Here is a 26,980-nt window from a genome sequence, read left to right on the forward strand (position 1 = left end):
TGATTAAACAAATAAAAATAAACAGTAACCACAATACCAAAGAAGCTGCTGACTAAATTGAAATCAGAAATAACATGCACCATGCCAATATAAGATAGTACAGGCAACTAGCTAAATTAAAAGTCATTTAGATCCACAAAACATAAAATGACTGAAATACAAATTCACCCTGAATATCAAGGTGCCAGATTCCCTGAAGAACAAGAAAGTTTGAGCCTTACACACTCAGGAAGGATTTCATCATATAGCAGGAGTGAATACATACATTTCCTAGAAGCACTATATTTTGAAAAATTCCCAGTTTTGCCAGAGCAGATAGGATGTCAGAAAAACATTTGTAGAGCACTGCATTGCTGCTGAACAAATACTATGTTGATAATTTAAAGTTGTAAAGAATAATAGGAAAAGGAATTATAACTGACACAAATTTACACATTTCAAATGTGACATTTATTTCCTTCAAATTGATACTACGCAGAGATAACCATGCTTCCATTCTCCCTTGAAGGTAAATCATGTTTGTTGTGAAAATTGGCATCCAAAAATTAAATTGTGGTACACAAGAAATCTAAATTTTCAGCAGTTTCTTTTATGCTAATGATAAGTGAATATGAAAAATTTCTATTGGTCTCATATATTGTTAAATAATAATAAAGACAACAAGAAAGATTCCAGTTGTTAGAACATTAGGTTGAAATATGGGAACACAAATTCAAATTCCTTAGGTACTTGCAAGTTGATTACTCTCTCCCTCCTTTACTCCTCCATCTGTTATTTATAAGATAAAGGATTCAACCACCATTCTTCATTTACGATGACAGTATTTATTTTACCACAAACATTCTTTCACTAGTTAAATTAATTGAGAGTAAGTTAGGTGCAAGCTACAAACTGGTTAGCTGGCTCTTCTGAAAAGAATCTGGAGAACATAAGGGATCACAAATTCAAAAGAAGTCAACAGTGTCATGCTATTGTGAAAAAGATTGGACTGTGTCACATAGCAGAAGTAAATATATTGCAAGGCATATCATGTAATAAACAATACATAGTACTGGCACCAGCATATCTGAGTATCATGTTTGCCTAGGATCACTGCATGTCAAGAAAGGCATGGAACAGCTGGAGACGGTCCAGAGGAAATAAAGAATGATACGAAATTTGGAAAACACAACCACTAAGGAACAATTGAAAAAAATAGCAGTTATTTAACGTGAGGAGGGAAAGGTCAAGGCAAGATATTATAGCTTTCCACTAAGTCAAAGAAGAAAGGAACAATCTGCTGTCTATACTGCTGTCTGCAGTACTGGAAAATAATGCATTTTTGGTAAGAACATTTCTACATTGAAAGAAAAAGTTTCACATAATGAGCAAACTGCAGCATTAGAATGGATTGCTGCTTTCTCATTGAAACTTTCCTCACTTAAATTCTCTATGAGGAAGAAAAATAAGTATCTCTCAGGAATAGCAAAAGTAGTGTGTTTTGCTTTTCAACAGGAGAGAGGACTAAAAAGAAATCTCCATGTCTACTTTGGTGGGTTTTTTTTTTTTTTAATGATTTTTATAAAAACAAGGCCCTTCTAAACAGCAAAATGGACATTGTTTTTCAGACTACATAAAAACACACCTCTGTCTCAAATTCATACTCCTCAACACTACTTAATACAACAATGATAGCCATTACAAAAATAAAGCATTCATAGCATTTCTTCTATATGCTTTATTATTTTTCCTGTTTTCTGCAAGTTTAATATTATTTATTTGTTCTGAAAAGGTACTTACTTCCAGTTCTGCAAGATAAAATAAAAGAGTCACTGAAAAATTGGTCTGGAAGGGAGCCTTCAGTTCTATCAACTAGATATTTCAAGAAAACACAGAATGCAGCCAAAGACAGGAAAGTCACTTGTGGAATCACATTTAACAGAACTTCTGTTTTGAAAACAAATCATCAAAAAATACTCCCTGAGCACCACTGTCCAGACAGTTTTGCTCCACTCTATCATAGTTTCATCAGGACCATGATCACTTCCAGTGAAAGCATTATATAAAACAATGACATAAGTTCTGTTAATGTTACATTAGATAGAGAGCTACAATCATCACTTATTATAACTATTGTTTTTTAATTGCATTGAATTTATTTATAAAGATTAAATAAATCCTTACAAAATTTTAACTGTAAAAAAAAACTGTAACACCTCCTAAGTATGAGGGATCTCAGATTTCAATGACACGTTTAATAATAATATCATCATAATGGATGAAGCACAGCTCTATCTTCAGGTATTCAAGTATATTTAGGTCTATAAGATAACATAACTTGGAATTATTACAGAATTAATGTCAACTGTTAAAAAAAATGTTCTTTGAAAACAGCAAATCCAATAGTATATAACATGTATAGCTATTGCCAATTTTAAGGTGGTACTCAAAGCTTATCAATACATTTTTGTACAAGTGTCTTATACTACTGTTTGGAAGATATGAGGAGATAGATTACAGAGTTATTAACAACTTGATAAAATATCCAATAATCAGTTAATTTGCTTTGACCCATTAAGGTACTGTAAGCAATTACTTGGCTGACATAAACAATAGTTAAAGTGAATTTACAAATGAAGTATACGCATTGTTATTGTTCTTGCTAATACATTGTCATTATGAGAAAATAAATGAAGTTATTAATTTTATTCATATTTGTATTTTGGAGGTGTCTGAATATGCAAAGCAACATCAGAGACTCATCACGCTACGGTGTAAATAAACAAAGTATTTCATATAGCACCTGTCTCTATCACATGCTATAATTGTCAAAGTATGAACATCACTTTTGAACGACAGAAGTGTTTTAATTTAAAAATATAATTAATTCTGTTGCTTAAAAATTGGAGTTAAACCATAATGGAATGATTCACATTGCTTCACAAATCATTTGATAGCTGCAATTGATCCTTTTCATTGCATGGCAGCTTAACACAATAAAGTAAATTTCTCAGCTTGGCCCACTGATTAATTTCATAAATTGTTTTCTGATGAAAAAAAATCAAATTCATAACCATTACGAAATAGCATCCAAAGTATTTTTTTAAAATATGTAAGTATTGTCTGAACTTTCAGATATATACTCTAAAAACCAAATATTCTTTACTACACAACTGCATCATTTACACCTTTTACACAATGCAATCAAAGGATTTAAATAACTCAATCTAATATTTTTCCAGGAATTGTCAGCCACTATACTACCCCTTAGGGATGTAACTCTTTATAAGAAAATCGTTTTACATGACACTGTAGCAGTTTTGGCATTACCAGCACCTCTCATATAAATCACTCTGGAAACTACAGTTTTTCCTGCCAAATGCCTTTTGTACATATGGTGTTTAACAGTGCTCTGCAGGTCTGTAAGCCAATAATAATAGATGCAAGCTAACAAATCTGGAGACAAACATATATGTAACACAAAATGTGGCTACATACTTATATATATGTATTTAACTACATACCCCCCACATGCATATAAACATACATGATTTAAAATATTCTTCAAATTAATATACTAACTATAACACTTGCAAAAATAGTTTCTCTTTCAATTTGCAGTAGTTTCCTAAAAACTAATTCTACTCCTATTGACATCAGAGGCAGAACTTCCAATAATCTCAGCAGCACAGAATTTGGCCACAAGAAACACGAATAAGAACCATATTTAAAGACACATTTTTAAAGTCTTCCAGCTATGCAAGGATAGACTTAGCGCTTTGAAACTTTGTTGAGGGAGTTAACCTGGCAAATTACAGTATAAAATAACATTTTTATATCCTACATCTTTGACTAGTTAATAATAAATACTGCATATGATAATAATACATATAATAATAGAATAAAATCCATTAATTTATCTACATGGGATAAGAGAGATGGACCTGATAAAATGCACATTACAGGTAATAACAAACTTCATATATCTTTTTTACATTTGAGCAGTCTGGTTTTATGTCATACTCTGAAGAGAATCAGTGAGTAAAACAGTATTTAATACAAACCTTTAGAATTAAGATGATTTTTATAAAGATGAGCGATACAGTAATAAGCATTAATATATTGGCAGCTGTTACATAAAGTAATGCTGAAAATGCTTACCACTTTCAAAACAGGCATCAAATATAAGATGTCCTTTTTTAGGCTGTCCACAATAACCAGCCGGGAGAACAGTGTACTTGCTCACGTTCCCTGCTATGATATCATCACCTCCTACGTCACTACCTGTTGCAGTAAAAGCAGAAATAAAGCATAAGCATGAAAAACAATAAAAAACAATTGAAGGATATTCTCCCCATGCTTTTCCAAATAACATGGAATTTGCACAATTTAAAATATACACCAGTAAATGAACTTTCTTTTCAAAATTCACTTAAGAATTTGTATAAAAGAATGGCCTCATATATTAAAGCTTCTCTAACAAATCATACAGCCTGGTTTCTTGCCCTTGCATGTCTGGCAGTTGAACACTCCCTTATGCAATGAAGTCTGATCTCCATTTGAATCTACTACTTTTGACTGAAACTCTAACATGGAGAGCTCTCTGATATTCTGCATGGATTCCCTAAAATTGAACTCCTACAGCAGCATCTTCCTTGCTATGGGCACTAAAGGGATGGTTTTCCTCTATCACTTTGCCCATTTTCATGCATCTTATATGAACTAAGAACCTCTGAAACTGTTAAGTCCCACTATTATTTGAAAATTTAAAGTTATTAAAAGGGAGAGACATACTTTCACAGAGATGTGATGATGCAAGCCTTGCTTGCTCAGCAAACAAAGCTCAGAAAACGAACTCAGAGAAAAAAATCAATTTTTTTTATTTTGTAATTAAATGAGGACAAATTTTTGATACTACTGAATGATTTTCGTCAAAATACATCATCAGTGTATATATTGAAAACCTTGTTCTCACAGTCAAATTATACTGTCTAGCAAATTGCAGTGTGCAAAAAAATTGTTTCCAAGTAGGGATGAAAGAACACTGATTTTTTTTCATTTGAGAAATACAGAAGAAAATAAGTTAATATTTGTATATTACATTATACATGAATATTACATTTTAATGAAAGAGATACATAATAATATAACTAGCTGTACGTTCTGACATTGTCTCTTCACTATTTACTGTTTGGAAAAAAATGTGTAACAATAGAAAAACTATCTTCTGTGTTAGAGAAAACTAGAAGTAATGTGTATGTCTTCAAGTGCAGAAGGCATGTGACGGAATAATGGGATGATAATATCTTATTTCACTCTGATAAATAGGGCTACTGAGGCTTCTAGAAATAGACTTTTGGTCTGTACTGATTTTTTGACATTTAAATGGGTTTGGGGGATGATGAATGTGACATAAAGCTCAATTTGTTTTATTTTTATATTGAAAACTATTTCACACTAATGTTACAAGCAATTCATATCACCCCGAATGATGAAAACAGCTTATTAATTAAAACTGACCTTTCCATATATAAATGTACTCCACCTCTTGCGGCAAAACACCTTAGCTGAGGTAACAAATTATATCAATGTATGTGACACCACAGCTAAAGGGTCTGTCAGCCTTTCTATTATCCACCCATATTTTCAGAGGTATATAAATCCTGGATTAAAAAATACGTATATCCACCTCAACACTTGGCATATAAATTCATAGTCTTCCCAAAGAAGAAATTTGAAACTTACTTTCTCTGAGAAGTCCTGTAACAGAACCAGGAGAATGTAGACCTTTTCATATTTAAAAAAATAAATAAAAATAAATAATTTTAAAAAATTAAATAGCATGTACTATTTTTTCTTTAGCAAAATTACTACTTGCTACCTCAAAGTTATTTGTTTTAGACTGAATAATTATTCACAGATAGCAATCTAGGGCATTTAAAGTGTTTTCTTTAAATGTAAAATTGCTACTTACTTCTGATATTTTCAGCTATATGTATTTTACCCTGCAGAGTTTGGCAGCAGTGCTGCTACATTTTGCTTAAAGACTGGTAACACCAGAGGCAAACTTGGACTTGAGCAAGGACTCTGTGTATAGCCATGATCGTGTCACTCAATACAATTCATCCCACTGCATCATGCAACCTGCCATTTGGAACAACAGCCACAGAAAAAACATTTCCCAAGTTCCAGTCCAGTGCCACTTTGATTAAGAGCCTCCTGTTGCAGTTAGTCAAGATAATGATTTGTAATCCAACACATGGAAACAAGGATACAAAAAAATAAATCAGGGAAAACCTGTAGATCTCCACCAAGAATACAGGAGCTGTCAAGAATCAAAGTGAAATAATAGGAGGCAGAGAGCCAACAGACTAGAGACTGAATTTCTGCTGGTAAATGTCCACTAGCAAGTCTCAGATAAAAATAATAGGCTTCTTTTAATTCTTAAAAGATAGCTGGTAAACACCACTTAGATAAAGACGAAATCAGAAGAGATTACATTCATAACACTGCCACCGTAAGAGAGTGGTGAGACAAGCAGGCAGGAGACAGCTACGTCTCCCTTTCCACCTAACTGACAAACTGGACAATCTGCCAGGGGAAGTCTTCGCATCACGCAGAAGAAAGATGTCAAGAAACTCTGTCCTAGCAAAAAGTTTCCATTTCTTCTTCCTGGACTCATAGTCATTTAACAGTATTAACCTGTTCTTTCAGGTTCTTTACGGCACAGTACTTTGAATATTCAGAATATACTGTTGTTATATTTTGAGTTATATTATCTAATCACTAACATGTGAAACAGCAGTCTTTGAACGTCATGCTATTATAGCACAAGAGCAAATGTCCGTGTTGGCATGTCCTACTCAGGTGACAAAGGAAACGCCTAAACTAGCCTGCGTTGCTGTATTACGAGATTACGCGGCACGGCTTCACGCCCATCTGTTCAGCAGATGCAGCAAGTGTTGCTGAGAATACATCACCACCTTCAGATGGAGAGCTACGTTACACCGAGCTGCGAGCCCCCAGGCCAGCAAAGAGATCCTGTCCCCACAGCTGGAGCAGGTGTTTCTGGCCAAAGGCAGAGAGGCGACAGAGCGTGGTGGGGAAGGGAAACCGTAGCTCAATCTCAAACAAAATGGAAGGGGGAGAAAAGAATTAACTGAAGAATATACTGCACATTACTCCTAAGGAGAACCTGTTCTCCTTTGAAAAAAGGTTAGATAAGACAAGCAAAGGCAAGAGTAACTTAGCAAAGAAATCTTCTCATACTGCACGTCTTATTTTGTCAATTATTTTTCTTATAGGTTGTAAGACACATGGATATTTTATTCTAATTCTTCAGAGCTTAAACTGGAGTCTACAGCAGATTCCTAGGATTTACTTTTACCACAGTATTAAACTTTAATGGCAATTTTCTATGAAGTATAAGATCTGTAGGTGTCTGAAATCTCTGTAACTAACTACAAAAGTTGGACAGTATTCAGGTATCTGCACTCTTCACTATTGCCATTGTAGAAATATTTCATATCAAAGTAGTGAAAATGAACAGAATCAGTTAAAAGGGACTGGGATTCTTAGGCGGAAAAGTTTAGAAACTTCTAGAGCTTCTTACTATTCTTAAGTTCAAATGATAACGCCAACACTTTTTTTTTTTATTTAAGCAGATACGAAAACAGAATTTGCTACAGTAAACATCATGCAAATTTAGGTACATTTTCTTAAAAAAAAAAAAGCTTCTGGAGGAAGTAAATAATAGTTATTCTCTGAATTGAATAAACAACAAGCCCACCTCCAGCTGTGACAAACTTCGGGATCTATGGAGGTGGCAGCCGGCAGCTACCCTCATACTACATTAAGTAGAAGGAAAGCACAGCTACATTAAAACAGACACAGAAAAATTTTCCTGGTAAACCTGCATAATTCTTATAATCTGATTTACTGCCTAACATTGATAGCCAATTAGGAAGGGAAGGTAACATGAAAAGATACAATAACTGCAACTGAACATTATAGAAGAGTTTCTTTAAATATTACAAATGTAATTCAGATGCCTCAACTTTTTCTGTTATAACAACAAAATTATACATCTTACTACTGATTCTTCTGTCAATAGCTATAGAACTACTACTGCTGTTGATAAGGTACCACCCTTTACATCAGGACAAACAAACATGAAATAAAGTTTCTGAATTTGATAATTTTCATTTTAACTTCACCTCTTCTGTACGGTCAAATAAATACTGCTGCATTGTTCTTCACAGGAAATGAGCAAATTCACTCCAGCTTTGATCATGAACCTAGTGTAGGTTAGCTCTCCTAATGGGTTTTGATCAATCCAGATATTCTACTTTAGGCCAAACTGTTCAGAAGAAAAAACGGTTTCTGAGTAACATACCAAAATCAAGTCACTGGCTCTACAAAATGCGTTGGGAAAATTGTATTATTTTCAGTGACATCATGAAACTTAATGGCTAAGTTAATGTGTAAAGATCTAATAACCAGATTCCCATCACCCAGAATGTGGAAAGTCTCTGAGCGTCCTAGCAAAGACCCTCATCAGCCATGAGCAGTAGAGTTATTGCAAACCCATGCGGAGAAGTGAATCTGAACTCTCAGCATAGTTTGCAATAAACAGAATTTTTTTCAGATGACAACAAACCTCCTATTAGCTCCTAAATGTGACAAGTCTCTAAATGAACACTGCTCAACTCATGTTTTGGAATAGCAACTCTTATGAGGGATTTACCACTAACTATCTTCTCTACCAATCAGAAAAACACAATTATTTTATATCTGCATTTGTAGGGAAAATTCCAAGAACTGTTAGTAACTCATTATGTTATGCTGTTCTTTGAATCCTTTAAGTAAAAGATTTATATTACAATATTCATAAGCTTCAGCAACACCAATACAGAGGAGAACTTATGCCTGCTATCAGCTCTGAAAGCTCTAGAGCTATCCTAAAAATCCTACAGGCAGCAGCAGTCAGGAACTTGGAATTTAAATTCCACTGGCTTCAAAAATGCTAAGGAGAAGTAGTGTAATTTTGATCTTCACAACCACATATCCTGCAGCAAGGATTAGGAATGACCCTAAGAATCTACACGCACTGCAGAGCATTGTCAGCCTGAAATCTACTTAATTCAGAGTTGCCATGGTCTGAAAGGAAATGGAAAAAAATAAATATGTTAAGAGTAGGGTCTTAAGCTTTCCAGGGTCTGGAAGAATACCCTACATGGCACCAACCACACCTGCTGCTTCACATTCAGATACAGTGCCCATACTGTCACTTTTACTTGTTTCACAGGTCAAGCAGAACAAGGACAATGTTGATTATCACGTGGCATTCTCATACAACTTGGTCTAGTTATAAAAAATAGTAACATGCTGTATTGTTATTTAGAAACACAATCTGAGACTTAGCATCTTTACAGTAAGCGTCTCTTCAGCTACTTTCCTCCCACAGTTTGACCAGCAGACTGGTTGTCAAGAGACTGTCTCACAGCACTAAGATATTCATAACCAAGAAAACATGCAAACTAAAAGACAAGCATCATTTTAGCAGAGATTATCAGGTAATTTTTGAGCTTTGCAGAAGTTTTGAAACTACTCAGGAAAAATAAGCCGCCAGCTCTCTTCTATGAAGTGGAAAAAGCTTACGGTAGGTTGCATAAATAGGAAGGAAGCTTGCCATTTAACTTCTACTGCACAAGTTACTGTTTCTACAGAGGCTACCAGACAACATATCCTTTTAACCTTCCTAATGCAATTCCTTGGGTAATGTGCCATTAACTTTTTCTTTTGGGTCAGAAGGCAAGGTACGTATAAATACCTCAGACTTTTTTTAGATATACATGTCCAAACCAATATACTCATGCAGAAGGCATGGCATGGGTGTCTCAATCAAACCTGAGAGTGGAAAAAGCCTTGTTCTCCTATGCAGACACATCAAAGCACAATGATCAGTAAAAATGTTTGCATGGAGTCTCTACAAAAGGCTTGGCAGTACTATAAAGAATACTGTGCTTAAACGCTTATGCTGAGCAGATAGTAGGCAGCCTTAAGGGAAATAGGAATAAAAAAAAGTACAGAAGGTGCTTAGCCCAAGACAAAGCCATCAATTTACTGGCTGATTAAGTATGAAAAGATGACAATAAACCTCCACCACCCAGTCCATTAAAAAAAAATGGATGGATCCAGATAGAGATCCAATTACCAATCCAAGGTCAATTATAGCTCCTTTCCAAAATCCAGTGAAGAACATTGAACTGAAGGCAACATCTGGCAGACAGATACAGCTCTGAACAACAATCCCTCACTCCCAGTGGCCTGCATTATCTTGTAAGTTTACAGGAAAACAAAATAAGTCAACTTGTGTTGATTTTTTTTTGTTTTATGTGTAATATTTGTTTCCTGTCTTGAACCTAAAAGCATAACTTCAAGCTTTACTTCATGAATATTTATTACCTCAATGTGGGCTCTCTCCAAGGATATACATTCTTTATCCCTTTAGTGAAACCAAAAGTGTCCAGGAGGGTATGAACAGATTTTTCCAATTAAATTAAAAAAAAAAAAAAAAAAGCAAGTGGTGTTGCAAACTCAAACAACAAAAAAACGGATTTCATTACTCTTTTTACTGTACTTATAATCTCTACCCTCTCCAGTAAAACAGTCATCACCAGAAAGGAAAAAAATCTGAAAAAATTAGTAATGCTAAATAAGGTAACTGAAAAATAAGTTTACTTGAAAATATTGCAAGGATCAGTCAATTTCGTCTGATACACAGATTTATTCTTTAACAAGTCTTTGGCATTTGATAACATCAAAGGTATCACATGACAACAGTTGCTATAGTAGCAATACTTCTTTAAACAACAAAAAAACAGATCAAACAAAAGCATAAAACATATAAATTGTAAACAAAAATATGACGCATGACATACATCCCCAACTAGCAGAGAACAGTAAATAATAGCTCCAGAAGTCAGCTAGTCCTTGCAGCTGCATCTGAGAAGAAGGTAATTGTATCAGCAAGCCCATCCTTTCTGGAAGATAAGAGATGGCTCTGTTTTAGGTCTGCATATGAGTAATGTGAGATGCCGCAATGCCAGTCAAAGAGTGCATAGGAAGTTCTAGGTCACCAAAAGATCTGTGAGGGAAGCAGTGTTTCCTACCAGTCAAAAGGAAATTTTGTGTCTAAGGATTCTCAGGCACAAGAGGAATGGCAGAGTTAAAGCAGATGCTTTGTGTGGTACTACAGAACCTCAACGCGTAAAGCTTTTTTTCTCAAGATCCCATGCATTTTTGAAATCTGTAAGCAACCAATTTCCCAAAGACAAGGAATGCCCATGACCTGCAAAAAACACTGAGTCAAAATATGCAGACAATTGCAGGGTTTGGAATTGCAGTCAGTAGAAAATGTCAAGTAAGGGCAAAAGCTCATGACACCATCCGCAAAATGGGAAAAAGAGGCAGGTGGTTGAGTCACGCACTAGCGTTCACTGGTAGCATCCTAAAATTCTGCGAATATTTCCCATGCTACATAATATTGAAAAGAAGAAAAAAAACCAGTGTTCATACACCTGTTTTCATAGTAACATAGAGGAAGATGGAAGAAGTGAGAGGAAAGGAAGGGAAAGATCCATGCCACAGTTCCAGCAGTTGCCCGGGTATGGAGCACTGATTTAACAAAAGCAGGATACCAAGCCTAGGCTGTCAGGTACACTAATCAGACCCATGTCTGTACTGGGTATATTCAAAAGCCTTTCTTTGGCAAAGTTTTTAAATGCAAAATGATTACCTACAAAATGCTTACTAAAAGATATTTCTGAATAACCTCAGTAGCACCAGCCATGAGATGACGGTTCAGTTAGTTCTAGTTGGTGCAGATCACACTTCAATTTCAGCGCAGAAGGTCTGAACCAGACCATACCTAATCCATACTTGCACTGACAAAGCAACAGCAGATCTGCCCTATGGACTACACCTTGCCCACTTCTACTCTATGCAGTAAAATCATATTCTATTGCAAAAACTGGAACATTACTTCCTCAGAGGCTTTTTTTTTCTCCTTTTTCTGCACTGTATATTACAGAATAAATGTTGTTTTTTTTCTGGTTTAAGATCACAAGAAAGCCATGCGATTAAGCAACAACCAGATCATGATATCCTAACCAGGAGTGTGCACTATGCCAATCAGGTCATCTTTATCCTAAGAGAACAGCGTAACTAAATTGTTTTAATGACAGCATAACTAAAAGAAGGCATGACAAAATAAATCTTTGAGTTAAAAGTAACTCACATTGAAGCCAGCTAGATGCAACTAAAACATCTAATACGTACCAAACAATGCAATGATCCTGACCTGTGACTACAAAGCCTTCAATACCTATTAAAGTTGAAATATCTGTAAGTCATTAAGTTGGTGTGCCTCTCTTCTGTAGGATTGTGGGCTGGACAGGTGATAATTGTTCTTGATATAACAGAGATATAGGTTTATGTGAGTTTTATCAATAGGCTGAAGCATAATTTATTTTATTTGTCTTAGATCTCATACCCCCCAATCCTGACTATCACTTTCAAAATGCTGGCCCACAAAAGCTGTCCCTCAGTAAGTACAAAGTACTATGGAAGTCTTTCAAGAATACTGGCTAGGTTAAATAAACTTACAAACAGTGGTTTTGCTCTTTATGAAAATTACACCTTTCACATTGAGTTCCTAGCACTGTTGACATCTTTATATGTCTGGTGATTTAGCAGGAGCTTTCTAGACCTGTACTTGAAGGATGTCCACACCATATTTTGCTGGACACAAGCTTCTGTACTTTGATCCAGAAAAAGGCCAAAGAAAGCCAGCTACAGATGAGATGCAGTGCCAGCAATAATAAACTGTACTATGCAAATTAATTCAGGTTCAGCACTGAGGTAATATAGCTGTGGCTTCTAGCTTGGATCTGGCCTTTTTCTCATTGTCAGGTATTCCCCAGAAGCAATCGGCCTGGTGAGCCTGGACTCGGGACAGCTATGGTACTACACCAAACCACAGACCAGCTGTGGTATTACACCAAACCCATCACTCAGCGGTATTTTGATTTTTTGTTTTTTAACAGGTAGCTACAGTAAATTTGTTGGGGATGCACCTGTCCAAAGAAACATAAATATATTTGAATATCTCTGAGTATGTCTAGTGGTCAGGAGACATGACTTCAGTTCCTGATTCAACCACTAACTGGCAATGAATCCTCATGCCATGGGAGACCAGGTCCTCTGTGACGGCTCCACAGAGCACAAAAACCTGTGGGGAAGCACAACAGCAACTCCACATAGCAGCATCTCTCTTCAACACTATCTTTCACAAATGATTGTAAGAGAGAGAGCTGCACAGCACTGCAACTGCTGGGGTTAGGTGTAACAAATAAAAATTATTGCCTACAAGTTCACATGTAACAGTGGATTCATTTAAGGGTGATGCAAGTTCACTGACAATTCCTATCCTGTGTATGATGCACCTTAATTAATGCATCCTTCTTCGGGTCACATTTCTATTTTTCCTTGACTCTTGAATGGGTGTAACTTAGAAATATGGTTGTATCCTTGCTTCCTGTTCATTTTTCATTTAGTGATAGGCATATCTTCTGTCAGTCAGGTCAACAATAGTCTCAGACACATCAAGTAAGATGTTAATTTATTTACTTTGGAGTTAATCTTCTCTACTAGAATACATCTAAAATAATACAGGGATTTTAATAATACTTTTGGAATTAATTGGAATTAATTTTGGAAGAAATACTTTTGAGATTAATTACACTTTATTAATTGTAATTAATCATTGAAACAACTCCCGTAAATTCTTAGTTGCGAATAGTGTCTTTGCCTCTAATTTCTAAAACAGTCCATTCCAAAATACAAGTTTAAGCCACTGTGGATTTCTCCCACCCAAGCACTGCTCACTCACATAGCTGAAATTACTCTAGATAATAAACGCTTCAGCATAATCTGGAATTTCATATCAAACATTAGATCATTGTGGTGTTTTATTTTATTCACAAAGTATAAGTACAGTAGAGCAAAAGGTTTAAATATTGTTTCAGAATTCCTGTTTCCTGATATAAAAATGTCAGCAAAGCACATTTGATCCATTAACTACATTGCTGATGCAAGAGTAACAGGAATTTAACTACAGAGAACACTACTAACTAATACACCATATTCAGCAGTTTTTTTTTTTAACTAAGCAAATGCTACGTTGATACAATATTTATAGGAATGTGCAATGCATACAAATTACTTCAAGTATTCAGAACACAAACCAAAACTCTACCTACTAGAAGGCATACAAACAGAAAGTTGAGATCAAGTTACTGATTATTTGTACTGTTTAGAAATAAAATAACCAGCAGATATACCGCTATTCTGCGTAGTTACAAAACATCTGTGATTCAGCAGTACTACAGACTGCAGATACGAGTAAGTAGTACAGAAGCAAGTTTACTTCACAATCCTGTTTTACATGGAGAATTACCCACCACCACCAAAACAAAAACAAAAAAATACTGCCTTGGGGTTTGTACATTTTTTGAGGAATATTTCTTTAATCAAGTATATGCTACCTCACGCGCAGGTTACATGCATGAAAATATGATAGCCATTTGACAGGTGTTATCCAGCTCTAAAGTTTGCTGTAATCATACAGTAACTTCACTGCTTATTGCAAACGAAAACACATCAGCAAACCTGTAATGATTCCTGTTGGGCTTTCCTTGGAATGGATTCCTGCTATTCTGCTCTGGTGTTTCACAGGAACTGACGTTCCTCTTGCTTTTGTAGAGATTGAAATTCAACACATTCTCAAGGTGATTATGAAACAATATGTAAAAGTGAAATCTTGCCCGTTTTCACTTGCAACTGGGAGAACAACTGCTAAGTAAATAGCTATGTGAATTAGCAAGTAAGTGAAATAAAGTCAGATAGCAAATTTATGTGATAATAATAATACTTTAAAAAAAAATTCTCCTCCCACAACCTTTTTTATGGTTGATTTTTGCCAGTACAATTCTATGAAACAGGCCAGTTAACCATACTGAGAAAACAGAGACAGATATGTATACTAGAAACCATATGTATCACACTGTATAAATTTTATCTTTAACCTTAATACATTACTTATCCTAAACCAGAATCAATCACGAAAACACTTTACTATACACATACATACATGAATAGCTTTACTCATGAAAGCAACGACATCAAAAAAAAAAAGCCACAATCTCACATCTACAGGCATTTGCAGGATCAGGGCCCTAGAATTAATGAAGTCCACATCTTTCAATTTGCACAATTCACAAAATGAAACCAGAATCACGATTATTATTTGGTAGAGTTTTACAAACCATCTGACTTACAAACAGTACAAATGCTTTAAAAAAAATTTAATTTAAGGTTAAAAAGAAGTAGAGCACTCCACAATTCAAGAGCACTCCAAGCTCTTAAATGACAAACTTGGCCTCCGTGGTAATGTCAAGAAAATGAGGAGTTTCAGAGACACCGTAACAAGGAAACTGAAATATGAACACAAAAACGTGTACCTATAGCCAATTCTCAGTTACTCGTAATTTGGTTTTACCTCTACTATAGATTAATTGCAGACACAGCTTGAGCCTGGAAAGACTTATCTCAGGTACAATGCAATCTAAACATAGCAATGCTGTGTCATGGCTCTGCATGCCAACTACTTTGGGGGATTACTCAAGAAATCTGAGCTGGTTTCTGTAGAATCACGCAGTTCTGGAAAAGGGCAGCACAGTTAATGCACCAGAAACAAAAGTGATGTAGCATGGTCCAAACACCCAGGGGTTCTGCTGGAGCCAGCCCGCACCCTGCAGCAATGCTGCTGGGCAGCAGCTGGATCTGAGTGACAGCAGTAAGTACCTGAGCCAAATTCCACTCCGCAGCCTGTAGCGCCTCATTTACCCAGAGTTTGGTGTTTTCTGTTACTGAGGTATCCTAGTTTTTTGTTTAAGTGAAGATAACTACATGGTCCTTTCACTTTATAGCTATTGTTACTAAGCAGATGTTGGTGGAGGAAAGAGGAGCAGCAGGAAGGAAAACACCCTGAGTGTAGACAAGTTGTCCGGTTCTTCTGAGAGAGGTAACAGCTATTTTTATTAGGTATCCCATTTGATAACTGGGCTTGTGCTGCAGATCTGTGTTTCCCGGTCCTGTCAGTGGTCCCATGTGGAGATCAAGCCAGCTACCTTTTAACACAAGAAGCTGAATTTAAAACCTATTTTAATGAGCTTTATATCTATAAAGTTCAACTTCAAAAAACAGAAATGCTATGTAGGCCATATAAATGCATTCTAAGTCTGATCTGATTTTTTTTTTTTCCATGAGACTTATGCCTAGGAAATACAGTGACAGCAACACTAAAGAAACTTACAGAAACTTGTTTTACAAATTTCAGTATAAAACCTATTAAAATTCTCAATATGTCTCATTTTACTTTTTATAAATTCAGAAACCTCCTCTCACAAGTGCTAATAATTAATAGGGTGCTTTGAACTTCACTGAAAGAAAAAACGTTGGGAGGCTTGAGGTAAGTAACTTTCAAAAGCTTTGATTATTTGTCAGAGGAAAAACTGTTTGAAACATGGCTAGGAAATGGCAAACCATTAAGAGGTGGCAACTGGAATACCCAACACATTGCTGTTTCTCTTTCTTAAATTATATCTTCTGGCTGTATAAAGCCTTCATTAGTATTTTTTAGGTCTCCTTATTTGGCAAATTATGCAATGGAAACATGATCAAAGCGATCAGCACCAAAAATACACTAGCAGCTCTTCTTTAGCAAATTCTTCTAGTGGGGAGTTGGAATTGTTTCTACTAGATAACTGAAAAAGTTGGAAACAAGTTGAATATCAGTCTAGCAGCAACATAGTATAATGATTATTATATTATTTTTCTGTAGCAACTATTATTAATTTTTGTGAGTTACTTCAATAAATATTTCAACTTAAGCAGTAAAAGCTGAAGTAGTTAATGGTCTTAGAGTGCTTCAAATTTACTAATAAACCTCTCTAATATTCCCTTGACTTTGAACCGCTTAAGTTAAAACATGCCCATGCTGTCAGTAAGCTCTGGCAAATGCGTTTGTTGAACAAAACACATTCTGAATTTGTTTACAAATACATCCTGCAGTATTTCATAAAGAACTGCAAATAGCTCTTTACAGTGTGGGAACATCTGCAAGTCTGGGCCCAGTACCCTTACAGATTTCCACTGACTTGAAATTTTTTCCTGCTGATCAGAAGATACAGAAGGCAGATCCCTTTCAGCACCAAGGCTGCACTTCTTTTCCCCAACACTGGAATTCAGATATGCGTACAGGCTAGTAAACTGCAAAGCTACGTATTTGTGTAGATTAGGAAATAAGCTATATTGTTTATATACACTTCAACATTCAGAAGGAATTTAAGAAAGAATAAATTAAATTTCAGAAATTAAATTTGCCTAGGAGACCAGAAGAAATACCAGCAACATTTGGTGTTACTTTAAAGACTGAGATTATGAGTATTACTGTTAAAATAATTACGTGATTTCTCCTATTTTAAATTTCCTCATGACAAAACTGGTGAATGAGAGTCTAGTCACCCATAAGGCCTATATCAAAAAAAAAAAGACCATGGAACTGGTTGTCTAATTCAGTTCTTTATTTAACAGCTGCTACCACCTAAAAGAAAGCAGTATGTTCTTGATACTAGAATGCATTCATACCATATGTGATTAAGTATTTTTAAAAGAATAATTATTCTTTTAGAATGAATAATCAAAAGCTCTCTTTCAGAACAGTCCAGCTCAGCATTATCACATTAAAATCAGTTAGGAAGCACTGCTGAACTTACGCAACTGATCACTCTAGCTCTCCACACACAGATCGCTGAAACAACGATCTCAATCCCACGTATTTTAGAAGTTTTAATTACAACCAAAACTCTGAGTGATATTGCAGCATTCAACAGTAGTTTAAAGCTGCCCTCATGGCAGCCAGGCCAGCCCAACTGCAAATACTTTTGAGAACTCTTACCAATCTTAATATGAAATGTGAGTTAACATGGCTCTGCATGGTAACTATCACAACACATATACGAACGTGAAACACCTACTCACCCACCTGAGAAATCTGTCCCAGTAACAAGGATCTTTGGTTTCAAGACATTCATACATTCATATCCCACCCAGTACCGTGAGTAAATGTCTTTTTTTATTTTCACTATTATTTCAGCAACAACTCAAAGAAACACCAGAAATGCTAATATCCACAAAATGACTAGCAACTGTATGATAATACATAAAGCTGCCAATCCAGGCTAACATACACCTACCCCACAGGGACAACCATTACAGAGCCCAGGGGTAACCCGCACCCTCCGACCAGCCAGGCCCCTAGAGGCAAGTCTTGTGACAACACAGACCTGTAGAAGAACAGTAACTCAGAGAGAATGCAGTAGCTAGGCAAATTTTAGCTGGATCCATGTCTGAAAAGTTAAATACTTTCACCTGATCTTCATTTTCTATTTATCAGAAAGATAAAACAATTATGCAATTATTGTCACATCTTGATAGAGGGTGGTTCATAAGTCAAAAAAATTACCAAATACAGGCATCCTGTGCTCACTCTGATCTATTCCTAAACCTTCCTTAGATAAATTAATAAGGTCATCTTTGCTACAGAATTGGAAAAATAACGTTGAGTTTTTGGAAGAAACTTAACTAAGCAGGCAATCTTGCTATATCCTGCATTTCTAAAGGTGTGAGACATCAAGTTCAGCTGAGCCTAATATCAGGAAGGGACACCAAGCAGCACCTGAAAGTAACTAACTTAATCCCTTTCATTCTCCTGCAGACTTCATTAGTGAAGGTTAAGTGGCTTTTAATTTGGATTCCAAGCTTGCGTGAAGAACCTACCCAGGGAAGAAGACAAACTTATGGCTTATTGCAGAAATTTGATTTGAGCAGCTGCAAGAAAACAGGTAAGAATAAGGAGCTAAGTGCAATGGGAAAATGATTGCTTAATCCAGAATAAAACGAGATGTTTTGTAGTGCTCTAACCAAACATCAGAACACAGAGGAACTATTTTAATGGATTAGACCAGATGTCTGCCTAGTCCAGAGTGCATCACACCAAAAAATGCACTCTGCAATAGACAGATGTGAAGTAATCTACATTCCATATTAAATCTCAATCTCATTTGAAACACACAGATTGGCTTAAAGCAGAAACATACAGATTGGCTTAAACCATGATCTAGAAAATAAAGCTAAGTATAACAGTACAGTAAGAATTGAGAGCATTCTGTCTTTTGAAATACCTTGTAGAATTCTGTGTCCTAATACCCCTCCCCATTAATAAAAATAAAAATTTGCAAAACTACAGAAGCAAAAATTTTCTGATTTTCTACATGAAAAAGGAATAAAAACATTAGAAGATTTTTTTTATATGGAAACAGCAAGTTTAAATGTGCATAAAATGCAGGTTCCAGAGCTAGACTCCTGGATCTTCTCAAGAGTAGTCCGTATCTGACATAGCATGAGGACATAGGAAGTACACAGGATGCACCATGAGCAAGAACACTCCCTAGCTACTTCATTCTATGCACTTCAAACAGCGTCAGAAACCAAAGTTTAAGGGGGAAAACCAGAAACTTTTTCCAGACCCTACTTCCTATGCCCTTTCTTAAAAATGGGAACCATAAGTTTGTTTCACTCACTTTCCCCAAGCCCCGCTAATCTCTGAAAATTTTTGGTCTTCTTATCTTTGTGACTCTTTACATTTTAATTCTTCATCTGGTTTCTCCAAACAGGAGGGAACCACAGATTACAGCTGCAAAAAAGCTAGACAGGCACTGCAAAATTTAAATGGATATGTATCAGGACACACAACAAAACATGATTTCAGCACAAGCTCATGGAATTGACATGTTTATGAGAAAGTGACTGACTACCCATCTGAAATGGACAAATGTGAATAAGCTCACGTCAAGGGTAAAAATAAAAAGCAAATACTGTAAGGCTGCAAATTTAAAGATTAAAGCAGGGAACACAGTATAAAAGTAACTTTATGTACCAATACAGAAACAGTGGGTAAAGTCTATCACATTTTATAGAAAGTTACTGACAAAGACATAGGCATAGGTGGATGAAGTCCGTAGGAAAGTTGACAGAAGTCGAATGGTGGCCACTGGAGATGCATTCCCTGTTCCATGGTGCAGTCAGAGCTGATCAGCTGGGCTTAGCACACTGTTGCACAGCAGATGAAACAGATCACCTGCCTTGTGGACAAGTTTAATGTATAATAAACTTCTTGGTGTGGTTTTGGGGGTTCATAAACAGCAAGCTTGAAACGGAGAGTTCAAGAACCTTAAGCCAATCTACTCAGACATAGCCTTAGTGGTATTTTTTTCCCAGAGTACAAGAGCATTTCATGTATTTATCACTTTTTTTCACCTTGAATGGTCCAAAAATCCAAAGTCAGTTCTATGGATAATGCATCTTCATTAAACATGGAGCCACTTCTGAGGCAGAAAAGCATATGCACAGCAGCTAATAGCAGGCAAGGAAAATGAGCTTTTGGTTCAGGAAGCTAGATAATTAATGTATGGTGCTGTGGGATATTAAATATTCAGAAAAACTGTCATTATCTTTGTTTCATCCTCACAATGTTAATAACTTGAATTTTCATAAATTATTTGGGGGGCTTTCATTTTCTTGTGGAGTGGAAAAGACCTTCACAGTGTTTTGTTACAATAGGAAAGACCCCTGTACCTAGAGGATTTTCATCACTCAGGAAGAAACACAAAACTTGAGTTTCACAACAAACTTATCTTCACACACACACAGTCAGAGCCATTGTTAATCTGTCCTGAATAGGAATAACACTTGGCACCTCCGCTAGAGAGACCCTGACAGAATAGCATGTGTGAGATGCAAGGCGTGCGGCAGGCTGTCCCTCTGCAGCCTCCAGACTCTTTAGGGCTCCAGGGACAGGTCAAGCAGCACCTGTGGGTCAACCCCCAAGCCATCAGCCTCGTGGTGCAGTTTTTATTCCAACCTCAAGGCTATTTTTTTTCCATTTAGACAAAGTAGGTTGAGGTTTCTCATGTGAGGGGAACACCCGTCCACCACTCTGCTCTGCTCTTCATCGCCACCACCTTTGCCCCGTGCCGGCAGGCCGGTGCGGGGTGCAGGCTGCCCCACCACCAGCCTCTTGCAGGGCTGTCCCCCACGCTTCGTGTGGGCTGGGTGGGGGGTGTCAGCCTGGGTGGGGGGCTCTCCTTGGGCCATGGCTCCCCCCTGTGACAGGGCTTGAGAGCCTGGGGCTTTTCCCCCTTCCCCTGCCTGAAGGGTCACCCCCCACTACCACCTCGCCCCCTGGAAGGTGCCCCTCACCTCAAGGCACAGGGTCTTCCCCTCCTTCCCCAGCTCCCTGGGCAGGGGGCTCCCACTCCGGGCCCCTTCTCCCCCTCAGCCAGGAGGCGCTCCCCTCCCGTCCCCCAGAGAGAAGGGCTCCAAGCGAGGCAGGCCCTCTCCTCCCTCTGCTGCCAGCAGCAGCCCTCACCCCCTGCAGAAGGGGGGGGGTCTCTTCCCCTCTCCCCCCGCCCAGGCGCCTGCGGCACTGACCCGTCTCTGCCGTCCTGCTCCTCTCCGCCATATTTGTTGTCATCCCCCCCGCACCCCCCCACCCGGCGCGAGACGCTGCCTGCGCGTCGCCATGGCAACACACGTCACCGCCAGGGGAGTCCCGCGCCCCCCCCCCCGTCCCTCCCCAAGCCGCCCGCAGGCCGCCATGTTGCGGCGCTGACAGGGCCCGGCCCCGCCCCGCCCCGGGGAAAGCCTTTCCGCAGCCCCCGGGGGCAGCCGGGTCCTGAGGGGGGCTCGTTACCGAGGTGCGCGGACGCCGCCGCCTCCACCGGGGAGCAATTACAGCCTGGTGGCTCCGGGGACAGCGGAGCACAGAAGGGGTTAAGGGTCTGGGTCGCCCCAGAGGGGCAGAGCCCGCCTGCTCCTGCTTTCCAGGTGGAGCGCAGGCAGTACCTGGAGGCAGCCTTCAGGCAGAGATAGATGTGTGGCCACCCCACCCTGCCCCAAAATTCAGCGCATGAGTCTGATCATGTGGAAGTTACGGCAATTTTTTTTTTCATTTTTTTAAGGCAGCCCAGTGGGGAGCTTCATTATGTGTGTGTGTTACCCGTCTGTTTCCATCCCCCAGACCTAGCAGGTGAATCTGACCATATGGCAAATATAGTGAGGCTTCCAAGGGACGGGAGGGTTTCTGCCTGTGTGTGTGTTTGCAGGCCCACTGGGTGACACTCACCATGTGGCAAATACAGCGATGAAGTCTTTGGTGCAAAGGGGCTAATTATGTGTGTGTTTCCCAAAAGACCCAGCGTGCTGGGTTTGATGATGCATGTCTCACTAATGCAAGGCTGAGATGGAAGCTTCATCGTATGTCCTCAGTGCATACAAACTCCAAGCTCTCAGAAGCAAGGCTAGCCATCGGACAAGCATGGTGTTAAAAGTGCAATCAAGTCTTAGAATCATGTATATTTGCATACATGGACAGACATGAGGGGAGATCATAAAATCATAGAGTGGCTTGGGTTGGAAGGGACCTTAAAGATCATCTAATTCCAAGCCCCCTGCCGTGGGGACACCTTCCACCAGACCAGGTTGCCCAAAGCCCCATCCAGCCCAGCCTTAAACACTGGTTTAAGGGCATCCACAGCTTCTCTGGGCAACATGTACCAGTGTCTCACCACCCTCATAGTAAAGGTTTTTTTCCTAATATCTAGTCTAAATCTACCCTTTTTTAGTTTAATGCCATTCCTCCTTGTCCTATCACTACGCCCCCTGACAAAGAGTCCCTCCCCAGCTTTTCTGCAGCCCCCTTTAGGTACTGGAAGACTGCTATAAGGTCTCACCAGAGCCTTCTCTTCTCCAGACTGAACAACCCCAACTGCCTCAGCCTGTCTTCATAGGAGAGGTGCTCCAGCCCCTTGATCATCCTCATGGCCCTCCTCTGGACTTGCTCTAGTATGTCCATGTCCTTCTTGTGCTGGGGGCCCCAGAGCTGAATGCAGGGCTCCAAGTCGGGTTTCACAAGAGCAGAGCAGAGGGGGATAATCCCCTCCCTCAACCTGCTTGCCATGCTGCTTTTGATGCAGTCCAGGATACAGGTTGGCCTTCTGGGCTGCACGCACACATTGCCAGCTCATGTTGAGCTTCTCATCATCACTTCTAAGTCCTTCTCCTCAGGGTGGCTCTCAATCCATTCTCCCCACAGCCTGTATTTGTACTTGGGATTGCCCCAGCCCAGATGCAGGACCTTGCTCTTGGCTGTGTAGAACTCCAAGAGGTTCGCACAGGCCCACCTCTCAGGCCTGTCCAGGTCCCTCCGGATGGCATTCCTTCCCTCCAGCAACTTGCTGAGGGTGTACTTTATCCCACTGGCATTGGGCAGGACTGGGACAGAACTGCGTTTATGGCTATGTTTATGTGTCTGTTTACTTATACAAATGAAATTGTATATTTCTCCATCTAACATGCTTTTATTTAAACATCACTTAACCTCTTTATTTTCCTGTTGGGTGTGTGGTTTTTCTGCTCCAGTATAACTCCTCTTAACAAGGTACTCACTTGGGTAATACCTGCAGGTTCTACACACCTAGATTTTTCTGTAGAGTCTGTTACCCCCTCATCATTTCTGTTTCTCCCTGCATTTTGCAGCCTCGCAGCCTTCTTTCAGTTCATACTTCTCTGTTGTTTGTTTTTTTTTTTTTTTTGTAGCATCTGTTTTTTAGTTTCTCTCCTGCTGTTTCCTTTCTTTTTCAGTAGCACTTAGGTCTCTTTCCTTCATCTAGTTCTTTTCACTCTCAGTATATTTCTATATGATAGCCACAGTCATGAGTTTTCAAATATAGCCATGTTCCTATGCCAATGACTTGAAACACCTATCTAAAGTGTTGCACCAGGGACATTTTGTGATGGGGTTAGAAGATCTGTTGGAGCAAGGATATTGTTCTTTGCTTTGTGCCAGCATTTAAAAGTCATCAAGGGCCACCAAGATTCAAGCTCTGGAAAATAATTTCTGTACTTTTACCTCTTCAGCTTTCATGAGCTATAGGTGGACACTAGGATATTGCAAAGCCTGATTTGTCTCACTGCTGACAGAGAACTACAGTGAGCCCCCCATCCTCTCCCTCATACTGTTTCCCCAGGCTAGCTGATCACCCAGGCCTTGTTTGCTGCTTGGTAAATGATCCTGGGAGACCTTTCTTCAGAATACGCTGCACGTACTCTCTTCTGTTCATTCACACCTCATGGCTGATTATTTATATTAAATGTTCTGCATATCCATTGAGAAACATCAGCACCAATTCAAGCTTAACATAGACAAAAACATCTTTATGTTCTCTTCTGGAATCTCTCCATGTATGTACATTACAGTACCTCCTGCCTGTCTGTCACAAAAACTACAGAAGTAGCACGATTGCTTCTCTTCCTCTTTATTTGCCTAGCTGCTATCAAGTCTGGCTTTCTCTTTGTGAGAAGATATAGACCGTATGTATCTCAGTAGTTAAGACTTTTTTTGTTTATGGTCATCCTTTACCCTGTCTGTTACAACCCCTTTTATTTAGGTTCCCTGGTAGCCATGTCCCAGACCTTAAAACAATTTTTCATAATACTCAGCTGTTCATTGTTTTTATCTAAACTTTCCTTTTTTTACCCAGGTCTTACACAGTTTTGTCCAAGTCTGCTACTCTAGTCTGGTTTCTTATCATGTCCCCGAGTCCCCTATCCCCTTTGTTCTACTTGCTATTCCAGCTTTAGTGTCCCCTCATCCATATTTCATTCCTATCTATTAATACTCATAGAGCATTTTTCATCTGCAAATTTCTAAGAATTAAGTGCCTGTGGAGAAACCTTCCATATCAGTTCTTCACATGACCGTCTCTGTATTCACATTTTTCTGAGAGACTTCCTTCTATGGTGACCACAAATATTAATCCAAAGGCCTTTTGCATCCAACTGCCATTCTGTTAACTCAGATACCTGCAAGAAGGTGTATTGAATTCAAAGACATCTGGGAGAAAGCACTTTTTTCAGTCAAATTAGCTCTTCTGAGTTAACACTCTTGAAAAACCTAGAAATGCCACAGTCAGGTTTTTTTTAGTCTGAGTTTAATGCTATGTTATAGTCACCTCACCAAGCTGAAATGGTGTTAAATATAGATGATATGCAGTCTTTCCAAAAACAGTAAGCTAATTTGACTAGAGAAGAGAACTGGAAAGTTCATATAGCAAGTTCTTCTGAAAAGAGAAGGATACCTGAATGGTGTAACTTAAAGAATAAGGACTGAAGAATGAGGGAAAGAGTGATCAGGAGAAGCACGTGCTAATTTTTATTTGCACATTTTTAGAGCATCTGAAAAGATGTTAGGGTGCACTTTATTACAAAGATGTCTTTGGTCACTGCCCTTCCAGAGCTAATAATCTAATTTTGGACATCACAAAACAACAGAGTATAACAGAACACCATTACAAAACACTGCTGCCCTGGTTATCTTCACATTCATTGTTTCAGCCATATTTCTTATTTCAATGTATCCTTCCTCCTTCAACATCTCAGCAAGCAAAAGCTGCTTCACTTTTATGGCTCTTCACAGCTTATTCCCACCCTATCATCTTTTAATATCCTATAGAGAAATCAACGTCTTCCCCCCACACATTTCATTCAGTAATAACTCTCTACTTGTTACATTTTCAAACCAGCACCTTCATGCTTTCCCTCACTGCTGCTTCTCACTCCCACTCACCTAATTTTCCTCCTTCAAATCCCTCCCTAAAAATCTCCTATGCTGTGATGTCTACTGAAGGAATGATAATGAATAGTCAGCTGTGTGCCAAGATTACTGTCTGTCATGGTGACTAGTGTTGTCTTATTCTGATCTCTGTCTGTCTCTTGCATCCACATCTTGTGCTGGACTGAAAGTGACTTGAAGCAGGCCCCCTCTTTTCGCCGTGTTAGGTATGGGTTCTGGAGTGGACTCTTAAAAACCATTATATAAACAAATAAAAATAAATTGAGATAATGGAAATACAAATGGAAATGCTGGCCAAACCCGGGAAGATTAAGCAATTATTCAGTTATGATTCATCAGCTTAGACAAATTTACATAAAAATTAATGACTGACAACTCCATTACAAATATTGAGAAAGAAATTATTTTTCTAAATATGGATTTGTGCTATCTTTATTTATTTATAATCTCCAGGGACTTGCAAAGCATATTTTACTTTTTTATTCTTGCTTGTATTTAAAATATTAGGTATTCCATTGTTTTGTTTATCTTTTGTTGCAGCCCATAAGAACATAAGAAAACATAATACCATGAGAGCAAAGACTGACAGGAAAAAAAAATCTGATCACTTTTTTTTTTTTAACATGAAGATAATTCAAATATGTTGACAATAAATTTATTTAATAGATTTATGTTGACAATAGATTTATTATGTATTCAATACTTTTGATTCAACTAGAGGTGGCTGCTGTCAATATATATCTGTTGAAACCTGAAAGATCTTCCAGGAAAATCAATAAAAATCCAATTTTACAATCCTGATAATTTCAGAGTTTTTAAAAAATTTGGAAATAAAAAAGAAGGAAAGAAAGAAAACTTTTTATACATAACAAAAAGCCCACTAAGTTGCATTATGGATTTTTCATGAATTGTTTTTAAGTGACTGCTAAGGCTGGATTAGAATAGAAAGTTAAAGTATTAATGCGCAAGTTTTGCATGCTTTTCACACGCCCCAGATATAGTATGGTGTATGACACGGTAATGTTCTTCAAAGTAGGGATTTAAAAATCCAAGTGTAATTATGTCATATAACACTTCTTTTACACTGTTTTCCTAGTGTAGAATAAAGCAGTGCATGCATTTGAG

At 38.0% G+C, this 26,980-nt stretch overlaps 1 protein-coding gene across 3 annotated transcripts in view; it reads right to left on the reverse strand.

Moving 5' to 3' along the window:
• The window catches only part of LOC310903394 (BEN domain-containing protein 5), a 932,737-nt gene extending 911,030 nt beyond the window's left edge, over positions 1–21,707 (reverse strand). Inside the window, exons 1-4 of one of the 3 annotated variants that reach the window (XM_083846600.1) lie at positions 21,655–21,701; positions 18,629–21,033; positions 18,450–18,548; positions 4,141–4,263 (exon numbers count right to left, since the gene is read on the reverse strand). In XM_083846600.1, the coding sequence (XP_083702726.1) occupies positions 4,141–4,263; positions 18,450–18,548; positions 18,629–18,641 (235 nt within the window). In that variant the 5' untranslated portion in view covers positions 18,642–21,033; positions 21,655–21,701. Of the gene's footprint in view, positions 1–4,140; positions 4,264–18,449; positions 18,549–18,628; positions 21,568–21,654 lie in introns of those variants that run through there. The other 2 variants (XM_083846601.1, XM_083846602.1) reach the window with 2 other exon arrangements.
• Positions 21,708–26,980: the final 5,273 nt, after the last annotated feature.

The sequence above is a fragment of the Anser anser genome, assembly GCF_964211835.1.
Source record: "Anser anser genome assembly, chromosome: 8".
NCBI lineage: Eukaryota > Metazoa > Chordata > Aves > Anseriformes > Anatidae > Anser > Anser anser.